We start from the raw sequence: 18746 nt of genomic DNA, 5'->3' as shown, positions 1-18746 counted from the left end.
ATTGATTGAGCATATATTATATATGTATGTATATGCTCATATGTATGTATATAAATTCACATATTTGTATTTGCATATGCCTTCTTCGTGTGTGCATGGTAATGAACCATTTCTCTGTTGAGAATAGGACGATGATAGGAAAAGTAGGAAATGAATGGGAGTGTTTCGAGTGTAATGTGTATTGAAAAAGTCAAATCGATGATGGTGCCTCTTAGTGTTGTTGACTTATTAACGTCTGATGCACAATCGAAACTGAACATATCTTTCATAAATTTGATAAATGTTTCGTCATTTTTCACGTTTGTGTAAATGTAACTTGATCAATTCCATTGCGATTCCATTTGCCTCCTTCTCTATATCCATACAAAATATCTATCAAACAAACCAAGCAAAGAAAAGCGCGAATGTGCCATCAAGAAAATTCTACGCTATCGAACCGATGTTGACAAGCCAATGGAACTTAGAGTTTATAAAAAACCAGATATAAACTTTAAAAGTTATACGGAAATGATCAATTTGAATGATATAAATATCGTATTTGAACCACCATTCACGCGAAGCATTCCGTACGATACATTGAAAGAATATTTAAATCAAGATGATCCACCGTTTAATGATCCAAAAATTCCATCACACATACAAGGAACGGAACGACATGTTCAATTGCTAGCTAGCGCTTCCAAACGGGTTATACCGGAAAATGTAGAGGCTGTTATGGCGACGACATTAGAGAGCCGTGCGAAATTGCCCAGACTTGAAAGTAAAAAAGACTTCAAGACTTTCTTTTCTATAACTCACTTAAATTATTTTTTTCATTTACATATGTTCTGACTAAATAAATTTCTTAAGAGAAAAAATAGATATTATTATAAATAAATAAAAATAAAGAAAAAACATAGCCATTTAGCTGATTTTTTCATATAAAGTCCAAAAATGGTGATATTTTGAAATGATTGTATGGGGAACGCCCCAGGGAAGTTCCAGGGGGTGTGCCACTGGCATGGGTGGATCAGCCGTCCAAAGTTAGTGGGGGTCGGTCATACATTTGGACTCGATTGGAGCACTCTAAATGGGTCAAAGTGGGATTTTTCAAAATTTGCCCCTACCTAAAAGTTCGACCCAAATTGGGGGACATCAGAATTCGTTTTAGATGTATGGTTCCTTCGGCAAAGTTTCTTATTTTGATCCCTAGAATACGATTTTCACAGAGCAATGAGCGATTTTTAAATCGACCCGCCCTAATACATACATATGCTTTGGTGAAATTTTCATAGACTAATATATATACATATGTACGCAACAATTATATATATATATATAATATACATATTTCCTATGCCTATACATATAAACATGCATATACAATTTCGCGCAATTTGCAAACAAAAAGAACAAACCTATGTGTAAAGATGCATACAAATCATATGGACATATCAAATGTACGAATCTATTCTGTGCGCAAGCAAATGTAAGCTAATGCTTGAACTGCAAGCGAGAGCTCGGAACGAACGACAAAGACGCACAATCGGCCTCCGCCTTCGGCAACGTTCGACATCTGGCTCCCTCCTATTGATTGAGCATATATTATATATGTATGTATATGCTCATATGTATGTATATAAATTCACATATTTGTATTTGCATATGCCTTCTTCGTGTGTGCATGGTAATGAACCATTTCTCTGTTGAGAATAGGACGATGATAGGAAAAGTAGGAAATGAATGGGAGTGTTTCGAGTGTAATGTGTATTGAAAAAGTCAAATCGATGATGGTGCCTCTTAGTGTTGTTGACTTATTAACGTCTGATGCACAATCGAAACTGAACATATCTTTCATAAATTTGATAAATGTTTCGTCATTTTTCACGTTTGTGTAAATGTAACTTGATCAATTCCATTGCGATTCCATTTGCCTCCTTCTCTATATCCATACAAAATATCTATCAAACAAATAAAATTAAAATTTTGTTTTGAAAATTGCAGCCATTACATCAGTATTTTCTTATGACGTTGTCACGTTAAACTATCGTCAGTAAACCGACTTTACAGACAACCTATTTTTTTTCGAAAATGAGCGAGGAGCCGCGGTTACAGTAAATGACGAGCGTTACCGTGACATGCTCAACGAGTTTTTTCTAAAAATTGAAGAGGATGACATGGACGACATTTGGTTTCAATTGGCCGCCTCGGAGCTGTGATTTAAGCCTGTTGGACTATTTTTTTGTGGGGAGCCGTTAAGGACAAATGCTATGCGAACCATCCAGAGACGATTGATGATTTAACACACGAAATCGAAGTTGCCATTCATGAAATTGGAGCCCAAACAATCGCGAATGTGCTTAAAAATTGGATTGATCGAATGGCCTTCTGTAAAGCCAGTCGTGGCAGTCATTTGAACGATATTATTTTTCATTCATAAATGACAATGTTCAATCTTCAAAATAAAAAAAAAAATTTGAAAAAATATTGATTAGTTTTTATAGCCCATTTTTACATGGCCCACCCTATATAAAAAATAATGCTCCTTTTAGGAGGGCACTAGTTTAATTTAATGCCTATTCTTCTTCCTTATACGAGTACTTTGGTTTTTCTAATCTAAGTCTACTTTTAAGAAGTTACTCATAAGACTCTTGTCATAAAGTCTATGTTTGTATCTATCTATCTTATAGTCTGAAAGCATCCTGTTTGTTTATTAATAAATAAATAAATATATGCATGAACATAATTATATAAATTTTCATTGCTATTGTTCATTCTTGTCTGAAAAAGAAGAAGAAAGAACAGGAAAATGATTTCATATTCGAGACATTTTTGTCTCTTCTTCATGGCATTACATACATATATACATAATTCACGCGTACACTCCTTTTGGATGTTTTGCCGAGCTCCTCCTCCTATTTGTGGTGTGCGTCTTGATGTTGTTCCACAAATGGAGGGACCTACAGTTTAAAGCCAACTCCGAACGGCAGGTATTTTTATGAGGAGCTTTTTTATGCCAGAAATACACTCGGAGGCTTACCAAAACCTGCCGAGGGACGACTGCTATTAGAAAAAACTTTTCCTTAATTTTAGTGTTTCACCGTTCTTTCTGAATTCCGAATGGTAGTCACGAACCAACCCATTTGGCTACGGTGGCCACCATGGCATTAAAAGAATAATCAATTCGAAGATATCGAAGTTTAATATCTGCCTCAAGGATGCTCTTCAGAGGAAGAATGGGGCAATGGAGTCGAAATCGAAGAGCTTGTGGATGATGAAGTTGAGTATCAACAATCTGAGTTCAGCTATGCAAAATTTGAGGGCGGATGAAGTTTATGCAAACACAAAATACCTTTCGTCTCAACAGAGTGTATAAATCGTCGTTTCTATTGAAATATTTTTATTATTTTAGGTGGGTCTGTCAACACAAATATTTAAGCGAAATAAGCGGCTTTCAGTTAGTTTTTAGTGTTAGGAAGTAGAAAAGGAAGTAACTTGCAAGGATTGGTAATCCAATTTTTCGCAATTTGCAATTTTGTGTTTTGGTAATTTTCTCTAAATATATGGTTGCTGTGTAAACCCAATAACTAACTCAATTTTATTTAAATTTACTGTCCCTCATAAAAAATTGTCTTACATTTCCTGATTTTAATTCACGGCAAAGCCCCAAAATCTCACCATTATGTCTAAATTAAAGCTTAAAAATATTTGCAATATAAAAGCGAATAGTCTCCGAGTCACTAATACAAAAACGAAGAGTTAAATACGTTTTAGAATTTAAATAAAATACAAAATGGTTGAACGGGTTGTGTTTTAAAGTCCAGAGAATTATAAAAACCTGGTTAGGGCCTCCTCCTCCAAACGCTCTTTTTCGCGCAAAAGATTCACCGAATGTCTTTTTTCCTCAATTTGTTGCATCAGGTCGCATTGATATTGTTTTCTCCGATCTGTTTCAAGCTGTAAAATTAATTTTTATTAAAGTCGTTGAAGTGCTCTAAAAGTTACATACGACTTGATGCAAAAAAATATTATTAGATTTTCTTCCTACTTCTTTTTATCTATTGCCTAATATAAAACTTCCTCTTTTCTATCTATGGAACTTTATTCATTTTAGAACGGCGTTTTTCGATCGATTTGAATAATATCAAATGAAATAAAAGAGCGAAAGAGAAGTCAGGACTCTTTTAATTTACTTTCAAAAATAAATGTATAATTATCTTAATTTATTAAAATAAAATATTTTCCTTTTACGGTAGATTGTAAGAGCGAATATATGTATGTAGAAAATAACACAGAAAGCGGCCACCGTAGCAGAATACGTTGGAGCGTGACTACCATTCGGAAGCCCCGGGCATGGAACACCAAATGGTAGAAAATGTTTTTGTAATGATGGTCCCCCCTTGACAGGCAATGGCAAATCTCCGGGAGTATTTCTGCCATGAAAAAGCTCTTCATAAAAACTAACTGCACTGCGGCTGCTTACTACTGCAGGTTCCTCCATTTGTGAAAAACTTAAACACGCACACCACAATTAGGAGGAAAAGCTCAACCAAACACCAAATAAAGGGTGTTAGCGCCGTGTATATATTGTATATGTACTTATGCATATATTGTATATATATATATATATATATATATATATATTGCTCTCGTTTTCCGAAGCTCTCGTTCGATGGCTTTATTAGTTTCCGGAATTACTTTTGGTAAACCGAACAAAGTGTGATTACTGTAATATGGTAATACATCGTTCAGGAAACAGAGCCCTTAGCTTGTTAATATAAACCTTTTACTTTAAATTTTTAGCCCTTCATCAAACAACGGAGGCTTTTTAATCCTTACCCTTTTTTATTTTAATATTTAAACTGCCTGTCATAAGTAATAGAGGCCTGGAGTGGTACGAGAGTCAAAATGTCAGCTTTCTGAGAAGTATTATCGAATGCTTGAGTGGACCAGTTGATAACCAGCGTGCGGAGAAAGGTAGCGGGAAGAGAGGGAATGCGCCCACAATCGGGTGGTTAAAAGTCAACGCTGTCAGGAGGAGGAAAACAAATGCAGGATTGGTGGGGCACAACCGCTTAGCGAAGTTACTATACGAGCAGAGAGCAAGTCAGGGAGAACCCTTGACCTCTTCATTGATGCGAGAGTGGCGAGTGGCACTATGTTATTTATAAGCAACTTGGTGATCAGGCAGTTGGTGCCTTGATAGGTGAGGTAAGGAAGGGAGCCAAGCTGGATGCGATGAACAAGAAGGATTTTCTTCTGCGTCCGCGGGTCAGTGTCTGGCTCCCTACCGAGCCTTCTACTTCAGAAGAAATGGAGGAAATCTTACTCTACTACAACCCGAAACCACCTACACATAACGGGAAAGTGTGCTGATTCTGCTGATTGCGGAACTCTTAAGACTCTTGCCGAAACAAAATAAACAAATAACAAAAATGGTCGTTCTGACCACGACGGATCAGAGGCCCCTAAGGGAACTTCTAATTTTAACAAAGCTTCAGTTCTCGAATTTTTTGGGAGCTCTTATTAAACGTTATCCACTAGGTATGTATGCTGCAAGACTCGGCATGACTTTAAATCCTTTTTGCAGCAACTGACATGTCAGCACCTTCTCCTTATTTCTTCTGTTCTCCCGATTCATGCTTCTTATCTCTAGCTTTTGAGCAACGCCGGCAGATATAGCAGGCCTAACCATGTGATCAGTTTCACCAGGAGTATGAAGCGGCTAACACATCTATGATTAGTCATCGTTCTGTCGTCTTATTTGTTTGCATAACCCCTAAATCTAAAGCCGCCTGTCTAAAAATAATAATTCAATCAACCAAGTTACATCATCAAAGCCATAATTATTTTCTTCGGGTTCATTATTTGTACCAAACTCATAATTTCGAGTACATATGACTAAATCTTTCTCTATTTCCTTATGCTGTTACATTCAACCGTTATGTGAACAAAATCATCACCCTTTGACACCATTGAGCAGGTGTAATAACTGTAAATATGCTTACATACATATGTACATACCTCGGACCTTTTATAGCGATTTGTGTTAACGTCTTCAGTCGATGATAAAGCTGTATGTCTCAAGTTTTCGAGCTTTTTATGACGATTTGTATTTGGCCGAGAAATTATATATTTTGAAGGTTGATAATTAGGATTTGTAACTATAATTTCCAAATCAGTTTTGATGTTGGGTATTGATGCAGATTGAGAAGACAGGTTGATGGAGGATCGAGAGTAGGTATTATTTAAAGATGAGTCGATCTGATTATTCGGACTCTGCGTAGAAACATCAGCAGGTGGTTTCGTTAAAGATATTTGTAACTTCTGTTTAAAATTTAATATAAAAATAGAAGCTTCGTAACAAATTACTTAAACAGCGCAGTTACCTGGTGCTTTAGAAGGTTTTGTTGGTTCTCGTGCTGCGGATTGCGCAAATAATCTTGGCGTTTCTGATACTCATCGGTGAAACCAGGAAAGTATGAGTAAAATGAATCTGAAACCCACTGATCCATTTCGTCCTATGAAAGTAGAAGAAACTTATGACGATAACTTAAAAAAATAGCACGTATTTTACTAGCTATAACTAAGATCGTGCAAGTCGCAGAACTTAATCGCTCAGGCACAATTTTTCATAAGAGCGTGCAATTATTGGCGTATGCCGATGATATTGATATTTGCCTTCTCCAAATTGGATAAAGAGGCAAAGCGAATGAGTCTGGTGGTGAACGAGGACAAAACGAAGTACCTCCTGTCATCAAACAACCAGTCGGCGCACTCGCGTATCGGCACTCACGTCACTGTTGACAGTTACAATTTCGAGGTTGTAAAATACTTCGTTCATTTAGGAACCAGCATTAACACCGATAACAATATCATCCTTGAAATCCAACGTACAATCTCTTTTGCCAATAAGTGCTACTTTGGACTAAGTAGGCAACTGATCAGTAAAATCCTCTCTCGACGAACAAAACTAACACTCTACAAGGCTCTCATCATGCCCGTCCTAACGTATGGCCCAGAAGCGTGGACGATGACAACATCCGATGAAACGACGCTTGGAGTGTTCGAGAGAAAGATTCTGCGTAAGATATTTTGACCTTTGCTCGTTGGCAACGGCGAATATCGCAGCCGATGGAACGATGAGCTGTATGAGCTTTACGCCGACATAGACATAGCGCAGCGAATAAAGATCCAGCGGCTACGTTGGCTGAGTCATGTCGTCCGAATGGATACAAACGCTCCGGCTTTGAAAGTATTCGATGCGGTACCAGCTAGTGGTAGCAGAGGAAGAGGAAGGCCTCCTCTGCGTTGGAAAGATCAGGTGGAGAAGGACTTAGCTTCACTTGGTGTGTCCAATTGGCGCCGGTTTGCACGAGAAAGAAACGACTGGCGCGCTTTGTTAAACTCGGCTTAAATCGCGTAAGCGGTTATCGCGCCAATTAAGAAGAATAAGAACTAATGATGCTCACACACATAAGAGCTTCATGTAATGGAGCTCACACTCACCAACGTAAGCGTACGCCCAGCTGGCACGATGAAACTAATGAGAGCCCCATATAAATGTATTTTCACCACCGGCCCGTTCCGTAGTATTGTAGATCGTTGACGTGGGTAATGGTCCTCACACTCACACACGTAAACGTACGTATGGTGGAAGGGGGTGGACAGGGTGGTTTCCTTCGAGAATAAACGAAACTAGGGGAGGATTAAAGTACATGCAACTTTTGACGGACTGCATGTGAAGAGTAACTAACGTAGAACTTAGGGCTCAACCACCTTACCGACGATTTACTTAACTGTTGTACCAGCAGGGGATCAGTACTTTGACGGTAGGAGGTTTAGTTGGGGTTAAAGTCATACAGTGACGGGGTACAAGCTTTCGATGGTTCCTCCTCGTAAAAAAAAAAAACAAAACGTACGCCCGTGTCAGCTGACACGATGAAATTAATGAGAGTCGCATATAAATGAATTCTCACCATACTCCGTTCCGTATTATTGTAGATGGTTGAAACTGTAGTTCCGTCCATTTGTGGAACAACATCAAGACGCACACCACAAATAGGAGGAGGAGCTCGGCCAAACACCCAAAAAGGGTGTATGCGCCAATTATATATATATATGTAGTTTGTAATGCATACTACTGGACAGTTCTCGACTACGTCTGTGTAAGTGATAGGTGAAGCGGATCCATTGAGCCGACTAGACTTCTTCATAGTTATGATTGCTGCCTACGTCGAATATTCGTCTTTCTTCCAGAAAATCTTGGGGACAGATGAGTCGTAATTCGATGACCTTTGTATTACTAACTACCATAATGTCCACTATTGAGCTACAAAAGGCAAAGACAACCCAAATATAAAGGGAATGAAAGAGTCACAGAGCGTCAATGTGTGATTGAGTCATTTTGCCTGGTTGATTGAATGGCGAGAACTACGAAAATTTCTTAAGGACCAATTTACTCGAATTAATGGAAGACTTCGAGTATATATATATATATAGGGTTTTTCAGTAAGAGCGCTTCAACTTTTGAACTTTTTTGAATAAAACACAAACGGTTTGACTTTTTTAACTAATTTTTTTTTATTATCGAGTTTGAACATATACATTTAAGTATGAAATTCGATTTCTTTTGCATGACCACCGCGTGCACATTTTACGAAGTCCAATCGTTGAACCCAATTTTCGACCACTCTTTTGCATAAATCGGCCGAAATTCCAGCAATTTCGCGTTCAATATTGGCTCTGAGCTCACAAATCGTCGCCAGCTTGTTACTGTAGACCAATGACTTCACATAACCCCATAACGGGACGGCTTGTTAAATGGACCGTAAAATGGCCGTAATGCTCTTAAAGTAGCAGCAACAGAACGATTATTTTCATAAAAAATTTGCACGATTTGCAATCGTTGCTCAAGTGTGTAGCGTTCCATGATGAAATGTATACTAATGAAGTTTACAAATGACAAGCGAAAAATAAAAAATATTGCGTCGTTCGCCCTCCCTATCGGAAAAAAGTTGAAGCGCACCTATTGAATAACCCATTATATACAATTGGCATGTACACCATTTTTTGGGTATCTGGCCGAGCTCCTCCTCCTGTGGCGTGCGTCTTGATGTTGTTCCACAAATGGAGGGACCTACAGTTTCAAGCCGACTCCGAACGGCAGATATTTTTATGAGGAGCTTTTTCATGGCAGATATACACTCGGAGGCTTGCCATTGCCTGCCGAGGGGCCACCGCTATTAGAAAAATCTTTTTCTTAATTTTGGTGTTTTTTTTTCAACAAGATTCGAACCTACGTTCTCTCTGTGAATTCCGAATGGTACTCACGCACCAACTCATTTAGCTACAGCGGCCGCCTTGCTTTTTATAATCCCATTAAATAGATTGGAAGAGGTGGGTTATACCATGACGCCGATTAATGCCGATAGACTTTCAAGCGTGAGGCCAAATGAAACGCCTCGTATACTGTGACATTGCTCGATGGATGAAGTGAATGTCCTAAAACAAAAGATACTTAACGCGGCTGATGAAATTAGACAGCATCAAATAACAAGTGTCAAGGAAAGTAGTTTAAGGAAAAGGAATAGTGGCGGTCAAGTCAAGAACGAATTGCAATGAAATTTGGTTTTAGTAACCCGTATTGGGTTACTCTTTTAATTTAAATGTTACACCTTTTTGGATAAGCTAAAAAAAATACTTCTTCTTCTTCTTAATTAGCGCGATAACCGCTTACGCGATTTTGGCCGAGTTTGACAAAGCGCACCAGTAGTTTCTTTCTCGTGCTAACCGGCGCCAGTTGGACACACCAAATGAAACCACGTCCTTCCTCCCCAGATCTTTCCAACGCAAAGTAGGCCTTCCTTTTCCTCTGCTACCACTTACTGGTACCGCATCGAATACTTTCAGAGCCGGGACGTTTGCGCTGGATCTTTTTCGCTGTGCTATAACTATGTCGTTCTGTGCCTACAATATTCGCCGTCACCAATGTGCAAAGGTCCAAAAATCTTCCGCAGAATCTTTCTCTCAAACACTCCAAGCGACGCTTCATGGGATATTGTCATCGTACACGCTTCTGCGCCATTTAAGACGGGCACAGGACTTCACTTGAGAGATGACTTTACTACTCAATTGCCTACATAGTCCAAAGTAGCACTTATTGGCAAGACAGATTCTACGTTGGATTTCCAGGCTGGCATTGTTATCGGTGTTAATGCTGGTTCCTAAGTAAACGAACCAACCTCTACTAATACAAGGTTTTTAAATAATTTACTCAGCAGTTTCCACAGAAAAGTTTTTTTATTGATGCAAAACGATGAAACACTTAGTGAAAAATCGTAAATTCAAAATTTTTTTACTGTCAGGGTTTAGTTATCATTTTATTAATGATTCTTATTAATTGACATAAACAGAAAAAAATCGGATATTTACAAAGAAAGAGATATTGTTTAAATAATCTTTATAATTGAATATCTCCAAAATGGTTAAGTTTTACACATCATATTATACAACCAATCATAAATGGCCTAGATAATGATGTTGTTAAGCATCTAAGACGACTTTCCTGAGACCTCGATATATTATACATATGTTCCATTCGCAAATGAGTATCTGCAAACACAATCTTGTATATTTCTACTTTCTTTCCAACAATGCATATGATTTGACAGTACACAAAGAATAAAATTTTAAAGCAATTTGTTGAATAATTAAATTCAAAATAATTTTATTCAAGATTATTCGATATGTCTGTATTTGTGTTTTTATTTAATTGAGTCACTGATTTGGTAACCTCACAGACCAGATATAAATTTGTTTATTTAATAGGTGTAGAAAGTAATGCATTTCTAGAGCCGAATCGGCCAAAAGTAAAATTAAAGGGAATATATTCGCCTAATACTAGGTTATTAAATTCAATTAGAGTCCGAGTAAATCGTTCATTCATAGCGTAATTAACTTTAAAAGTGTGGTGCCGTGTACCATAAGACTTTTAGCAGGAACATAAATGTTTGCCAATTAAAGAAGTTGTGGGCAATCAAAGTTACTATTAATAACATCATACACAAAAGATATTGCTGATATCACTCTTCTGCTTTGAAGTGCATTTAGGCTTATTAGTCTGCACCCTGGACTAAAAAAAGAGCAAATAAAAATTTAGATCTGATAAACAGTATTCCAAAAAAATATTTTTGAACACGTTCAAGTATTTTATTGTGAACGTTATATAACGGATTCCATATTATGGGGCCATATTAGTAATCTTCTTATTTCAGATTTCCTGCTGTTTTGATTTCCTGCGTTTGGGGCAACCAATAATTCGAGTGGAAGTGCAAGCGTGGAAGCAATTTAAACGGCTTCATTCGAGCACAAGCTCGTATTCTTCATATCAGGGGATGGAATACCACATTCTGGTAGCAGAGTGTACCTCCAAGGAAAAAAAATTGCATGTATGTTATAATATATAAGCAACCCAATAATAGTTTTTCAGCTTGGCAATTGCTTGGTATGAAACAAATTTGCAATCGGAAGAAATTATTTCACAATCGAAGTGATTTATTTTTCGAGTATTTGTAAGAGTATAATTCAATGTAAACACAAAATTTTATTAAACTTTAACTCAAATATTACAACAATTTTTTATTTTATTTAAATACAGGAACTCTAATATTTCAGTACATTGCCTTCATTATAATATATTAGAACTATAACATTTGAGCTTATTTCAATAAAAAAATCAAAGAAAAATAAAAATTAAAAATAATTCAAAAATACATTTTGAAGTTCACTTTTCCAGTGATATCCAACCGTAGTAATTGAATGACGGCATCGTTGAACCTCAGTTTCTCAGCCATTTTTTCGCCGAGAAACTCCTTGGAATATATACAGAAGTAGGAGCAAGTTTGGTGAAGAAGGTAGAGGCTGGAGAGCATATTTAAAATCACAGTGGCAATGGAACTGCTCAGAATTATGAGAGGAGTAGATTTAACCGTATCTGCCCGCTCGTTCTTCCTAGGGCGCGTACTATAACTCGATCATAAATAAATATGTACCATATATTTCATGGAAACTGGGTACACTTATTACTCTTTGTCAAAGGTAGTTTGGTATTGAAAAAGGGAGAGATCAATCAATAAAATGTCTCAAATATGATGAACTCAAAAAAATAAATGTGACGCAAGCAACATTTTTAAAACATTAGTGGTGTCACGCTCTCTTTCCGATAAATAGGGGTATCTTGACAGCAATTTGACAGAACTCATCCAAACTTATTGCGAAACAATGCAATCGCTCTCTCATGTAGAGGAAAGTATTTAGCCCGCGGATTTATTTTTTCTCAGGAAAAAGTACTTCAATTCTAAATCTTCCATGTGAAAATTTCCCCCGAAATTTGGCCGTAGTTCTAAATGGTGTGAATTGTGTGAAAATTAAAAAAAAGAAAGAAAAAGTAAATACTCCATGTAGCTTTCCGAATAGTAGCACCGAAAGAAATCTATGAGTTGGAGAAACAAGCACAGACACAAAAAGCTTTATTCAGGCATTTTCACGATACAACCAGCCCGTTTTAATTGCCGCGGTCCTTATGGGCACTAATAATATCTTCCCTTTAAATTTCCACTAATTTCCCACCTTTTCAGGGGCGAGAAGTACTATAGACTAAACGAATCCGTTTTACAAAATTGTTAAAGGTACTTAAAACCCCCATACTTAACTGGGATCCAAGGCATTAGAAACAAAATATTGCACACTTTGTTGCCATTCTATAAGACCGCTCGAATATTGATTGTTGCAATCATGAGTTTTAAGTCCTGGCAACTTTTTATTTTCCCATCTATAAATAGGGCTGTAACAACAAAGCTCCCTAAATATATGTACTACATACATATGTTTAATTAAGAAAGAATGACATTCGATAAGAGCAAAATCTCTTTAACTATATGAAATGAAATAACACGAAAAAATCTCTCCTACAAAAGTCCACGCTAAAAACTTTATTTTCCCGTCCTATGTTTCCACTTCGTTTTAAGGCCGCCCAAATAATTTGGCGGCACACTTTTGTGCTGAAAAAATCAGAAAGAGAACTTGCTTATGGTCGAGATGCTTACCTCTCTGACATATTCCCAATTTTCAAAACGATATCATTAGCTTCGATTCCTTCAGTTTTTGGCTTAAATTTGACTCTTTTCGAACTCGAATTTTTTTCCTCCTTTTTAACTTTAACAATATTTAAAATTAATAAAAAAGTTGTTCAACTAAAATTATTTTTTTGCGTTATTGCAAAATACAAATTATTTTACAAAAATATAAGTATTACTCATAAAATTATTCCTAACAATATGTTCAAAGATAAGGTATTATAAATTTTTAGTTGCTTAAAGCTCTTAATTTCACCTTTAGATTTTCAATTTCTGACTAACTTGCTACATAGTCCCATTGCTGTAGCGTACTGTTTTTGATCAACAAACAGGATATCAAGTACCCTCCGTCAAGTGCCGCTGGTGTTCAACTACGGTATCCTTAACGGTATGGCATTCTTCGAGTAGAGTTTTAAGCTCTTCAACTATGACATCAAAGCAATGTTTTTTGCACTGGCACTTCCTTTCGTGAAGAGGCAGGTTCGAGTTTTCATTTTCGTTTTCATCCAAATCCGTGTGTCACTTCTTCGTGGGTTACGCTGTTCTTTCTCTGCTGGTAGCTCGATTTTTTCAACTGATTCACAAGCTTTGTTTCATTTGCATCAACAACATTAGCTACTAAATTCAGCACATCCATTATGGACTATTTCTCCTACCGCCTCTAATAAATTATTACACTTTCCATGGCCGATAAATTTAATTCTCTATAAGGGCCACAACCAAGTTCCTCTGCCAAATGAGTGTGTTCTTTTTTGTTCGGGTCACACCTAAAATATTCTTATGTTGTAGATACTTCAAAAAAAATATTTGTCTACTCCACTTAGTAACACTTTTAGCTGCTGGTCCAGCTGAACTGAACCTGCTGCCTTTAAAAAATTCTCTAACGATTCCGGAATGTTTTTGTATCATGTTTATAAGTAACTCCAGTTTACTTTTACCAAAAAACAAATTTGTTGTTTTTTATTCAAAAGTTAAAATTCCTAATTTTTTGTGTACTGCTCACTCACATTTTATTAGCGGAAAATTTATTTCAAAACGTCATCACATTCACCCTTTTTGCATTCGTAATACTACCTTTTCCCCTCAACACAATGTCCTTTTTTCGAAGCTCGTTCTCATAAGAGAAAAAATATCCTTGGAAACTTTCATTCATGAAAGTAAGAAAGGAAATAGAGGCAAATATCCCGGAGAGTTTTTATTGAGAAGGGGTTGGTTATCCTTTATGCAGATTCTAGTTTAACAAAATGAGTGTAGTGATTTGTAGTACTACCTCCACTGGAAAATGCTGCAAAAATATGTGAAAATATCACAAAACAATTCGTGGGTCTGCGTGCGCTTAATTTCAATTATTTGAGTCCTTTGTAAAACCCATTGTTGAGTGAAGCCCGCACTAAAAGGCAAGCAGTCGCGGAACTAGCGAAATGTCGTAATTTCTTTGGATTAATCAGTGTTAGTCCCAATGAAAATGTTTGGAGCCAAATCAAGATGAAGCGTCTTAAACGTAGATCGAATGCGCCGAAAATCTTACGGAAAGGATCAAAAATGTAAGGTCGGAGAGTTTCGGACAAAGTAAAATCTATATGAGGAATTTTCCAAATAAACATTTTCACTTTTGCATAACAGGGACTACACTTTATATATATATTTATTTATTATTTTGGTTGCGTTTAAAGCGGCATATTAATACTTATATGGGCATTTTATCACATACTTACATACATATGTAGTACTTGTATTTGATTTTTGCACTTGATTTCTTAGTACTTATGAGTTTACATTTGCATTGACACACAACTGTAGTAAACGAACACTAATCGTAAACTAAATCAAGAAAAGTTAAATACTCCTAAATTGTGAGCTAACGCGCAAGACTCTTGCCATGCATATGTCCAATTTAACATTTTTGGGGTAGAGTAAAATGTTGGTCAGCCTTTCAAAACTACGCTTGCATAAATGTTTTCGCAATAGGTTTTTACTCTTTGCAATCAGAAATTAACAAGGAGAGGGAGCATAAGAGTATGAGCAATAGATTACCACAGAAACGACAACGAACAACTAATAACAATCATAATTAACAAACAAATTAAGGTGTGTTACACATCTGTGCTCACGTACTTTATTTTTCGCAGTTATTTTGTTTCACCCCATTAGCATACTTATATAAGTACTCGTATACTCACAATTATCGCTTTTTTATTAAATTATTAGAAAGAAACAACAACAATTTGTACGAACTGAAGATATTCTTTGCGAGGGCAATAAGTATAGGATTTCTAAACTTAAATAAGCCAACCAACTTTTAGAAATATCAATACGATACATTACACAGACTAAGGGCAGGGATGGAATACCGGCCAAAAAATTACATACTGTAATACTAAGCCGTTATTTTTAAAATCATATTTTTCACTATGACATTTTTCCATAAGATGAGGTTTTTGGTTAAGTACTTCGTAAAATTTATCACAAATATTAGCACAGCACACAATGTTTCACTTATATATTTTTATATATTGTAATATTTACTATTATAACGCTATTACGACATAGTATATTATAGTGCCGCATTTCACAAAAATTACAATACCAAAAAATTTAGTAACAGAAAAACATAGGCCTTAATTACTAAATATATTTTTAAAACTTAACTATTTAATAATAACAGAATGCACATCCAATTTGCAGCTCCTCGGATTTAATTCCAATTTTAATTTATTAGGCAATGAGTTCCAGAGCAGTACAACTCTAATGAAAAATTTTCTAGATGTAGCTGAAAACTTAAAATATAATTGCATGTACCAGATTGTATAAACTTGTAACACGCACCTTGTTTCACGCAGATTTGTCATAATATATATTAGCGTTGTAAATGAAAAAAATTTTATAATTAATGGACTAGGTATAATAAAATATGCACAATCATATTAACTCCAATAATATGTAAATAAATGTATAACAATTATTAATTTTTTATTATGTTTTCAATATAATGTATTTATACGATTTTATTCAACATAATTTCATATACATAGTAATGTGTAAAAATAGTAAATGTAGTAAAAATATTCCAATTACAAAGTGCTACAATATTATAGTTATTCATTTAAATTATCAGTGCTTCCTCCAATTTCAGGGCCTTGTAATCTTTCATATGTACAAAAGGAATTTTGCAGTTGATTGACAACGTTGCTGTTGTACTCGTAGATCGGGTCTATTAACCCATTATGTACTAGCGTTGCCATATGGCAACACTGTAGGTTGAATTTACAGTTATCCAAAACAGCAAAAACCAGCCACCTTAGATTGTTTAAGTTATTATATTCGTGTAACGGAAAGCTTTCACCATTGACGAAGCGATTTTGTTTCTATTTTTTCCTTAAATTCGGCGAGTAAGTCTATGGTTTTTCTAGTGCATTTTGTGAATCGCGAAAAAATGTCGCATCGGAAAAGGTAAGTTGAAATATTTTTCATAAATGTACATATATTTTTTTGGTTGTAAATATTTTAGTATTATGAATGTATAAATATTCTAAAGCAACAACAATTTCTTGTGAACTAATTTCTAATTTTCTGTTGTCGAGGTTATTTCTCAGCGTTGCCAAATGGCAACGCTAGTCCATATGATGTACAACTATTCTAAATAATAACTTTTTTGTGTTAGCTTGAAATTGCATGAGATAGAAGATGAATTGGAACAATGGGATGATGCTCAGGATGTTTACATTGAGCCACCGGAGGTTGCAGAATACACCGACGAGGATTCAGCGGATGAGGATTCTGGTGGATTCATTGACAACTTGACTGGAAGACAACTCTTGGCTACTGCTGAAATCGTCACGCGGAGAACGTCTTTTGAGGAAACCGAAGATGAGGTTACAGCTCATGGTCCAGCTAAAAAGCGTAAAGTCAGCTATAAATGGAAGAAAGCTGACTTGCCAGATTTACCCTCCACCGAATTCGAAACGACAATTTCTCAGGACTACGAAGGCAAGACTTGTACGGATATGTTTGAATTATTTTTTGATGAGGGCGTTTGTCAGTTTCTAATTGACCAGACCACTAAGTACGCATTATTTTTGAACTGCCCAGATCCCCGTATAAACATAGCGGAACTTAAATGTTTTTTTGCCATTTTGATTGTCTCGGGTTATAACAAGTTACCAAGTAAAAAATCGTACTGGGAAACTGGCGATGATATGCGAAATTCTTTGGTATCTAATGCTATGCGGCGAGATAAGTTTATACAAATCATGCGATTTGTTCATGCGAGTGATAATACTCAATTGAACAAGAACGATAGAATGAGTAAATTACGACCGTTGATGAACGTTTTAAAAAATAAGTTTCTTGAGCACATTCCAATCGAACAAGATCTAAACTACGACGAAAGCATGATTGAATATTACGGAAGACATGGATGTAAGCAATGTATTCGGAATAAGCCTATTCGTTTCGGATATAAAGCTTGGTGCCTAAATTCTGTCAGTGGATATTTAGCTAATTTTGAGGTGTATCAAGGTTCGATTCCAGGCTCTAATTTGGAACATGAGCAGAAATTCGGTAAAGCGACAGCTCCAATGCTAACTATGATAAACGAGTTACCTCTAGCTATGCGGACACAAAAGCTGCGGTTTTATTTTGATAATCTTTTCACAGGTATTCCACTATTGATGCACTTGAAAAAGATGGGTTATGGTGGTACTGGTACTCTTCGCCAAAACCGATTACCTAAAGAATGTCCGATTGCTAAAGTTGAAACCATGAAGAAGAGAGAAAGAGGTTCGTATGAATATGCTAGTCAAGGCGACGTCGTTGTAGCCCGCTGGATGGATAACTCTGTTGTGACAGTCGCCTCCACCGATCATAAAGTACACCCGCTTGGTACAGCATCTCGATACTCGAAGGCTTGTAAACAGAAAATCAAAATTCCTCGACCCCATCTTATTGGTGCTTACAATCAATCAATGGGAGGCACAGATCTCATGGATGCTCACATAAATAATTACAGGATTGGTATTCGAAGCAAGAAATGGTGGTGGCCTATCTTTACTTGGCTTATTGATGTTTCAGTAAACAATTCATGGATTTTGATGCGCAAATCCGGTAGGAATATTTCTCAGTTAGATTTCCGTCGTGAAATTGCTCAAACATATTTGAAAAAGTACGCGAATCCTCCAAAAGCGGGCGGCAGACCATCAACCTCTCAGTTTGGAGGAAGGATACTGGAAGGAGTTAGGTTTGACGGATTACATCATTATCCCCGGTCTGTTGACAAGAAACGAAGGTGTGCTGGTGAAAATTGTCAAACTATAGGCAGGGTCACATGTTCAAAGTGTAATGTAGGATTGTGTCTCAAGTGTTTTGAAAAATTTCATACGAAATACTAATTATAATAAAAATAATGTATAACTCTATGAACTATGAATAACTCTACTACAAGATAAGAATAGTTAAACTATAATAAATACTTGTTTTCTTAACACAAATTAAGTTTTATTTCATTCAAAATAATTCATCAAAAATTTTGATTTAAGTACTCGTATGTGCCTTGCGTTGCCATATGGCAACAGTCTAAAACTCAAGAATTATAAAAAAATTTTATATTTTTTTTTCATAATATATTTATTTAGA

General features: G+C 36.1%; 1 protein-coding gene across 1 annotated transcript in view; it reads right to left on the bottom strand.

Moving 5' to 3' along the window:
• Positions 1-14988, bottom strand: part of LOC129247075 (uncharacterized) — a 33130-nt gene extending 18142 nt beyond the window's left edge. The window contains exons 1-4 of the mRNA XM_054885976.1: positions 14831-14988; positions 6369-6500; positions 6004-6306; positions 3818-3936 (exon numbers count right to left, since the gene is read on the bottom strand). Coding sequence (XP_054741951.1) covers positions 3818-3936; positions 6004-6306; positions 6369-6500; positions 14831-14836 — 560 coding nt within the window. The 5' untranslated portion in view covers positions 14837-14988. The remainder of the gene's footprint in view (positions 1-3817; positions 3937-6003; positions 6307-6368; positions 6501-14830) is intronic.
• Between the last annotated feature and the right edge of the window lie 3758 nt (positions 14989-18746).

Source organism: Anastrepha obliqua, chromosome 5 (genome assembly GCF_027943255.1).
Source record: "Anastrepha obliqua isolate idAnaObli1 chromosome 5, idAnaObli1_1.0, whole genome shotgun sequence".
NCBI lineage: Eukaryota > Metazoa > Arthropoda > Insecta > Diptera > Tephritidae > Anastrepha > Anastrepha obliqua.
Note: the sequence above shows the minus strand (reverse complement) of the source record. Positions and strands in the feature narration are given on the sequence as shown.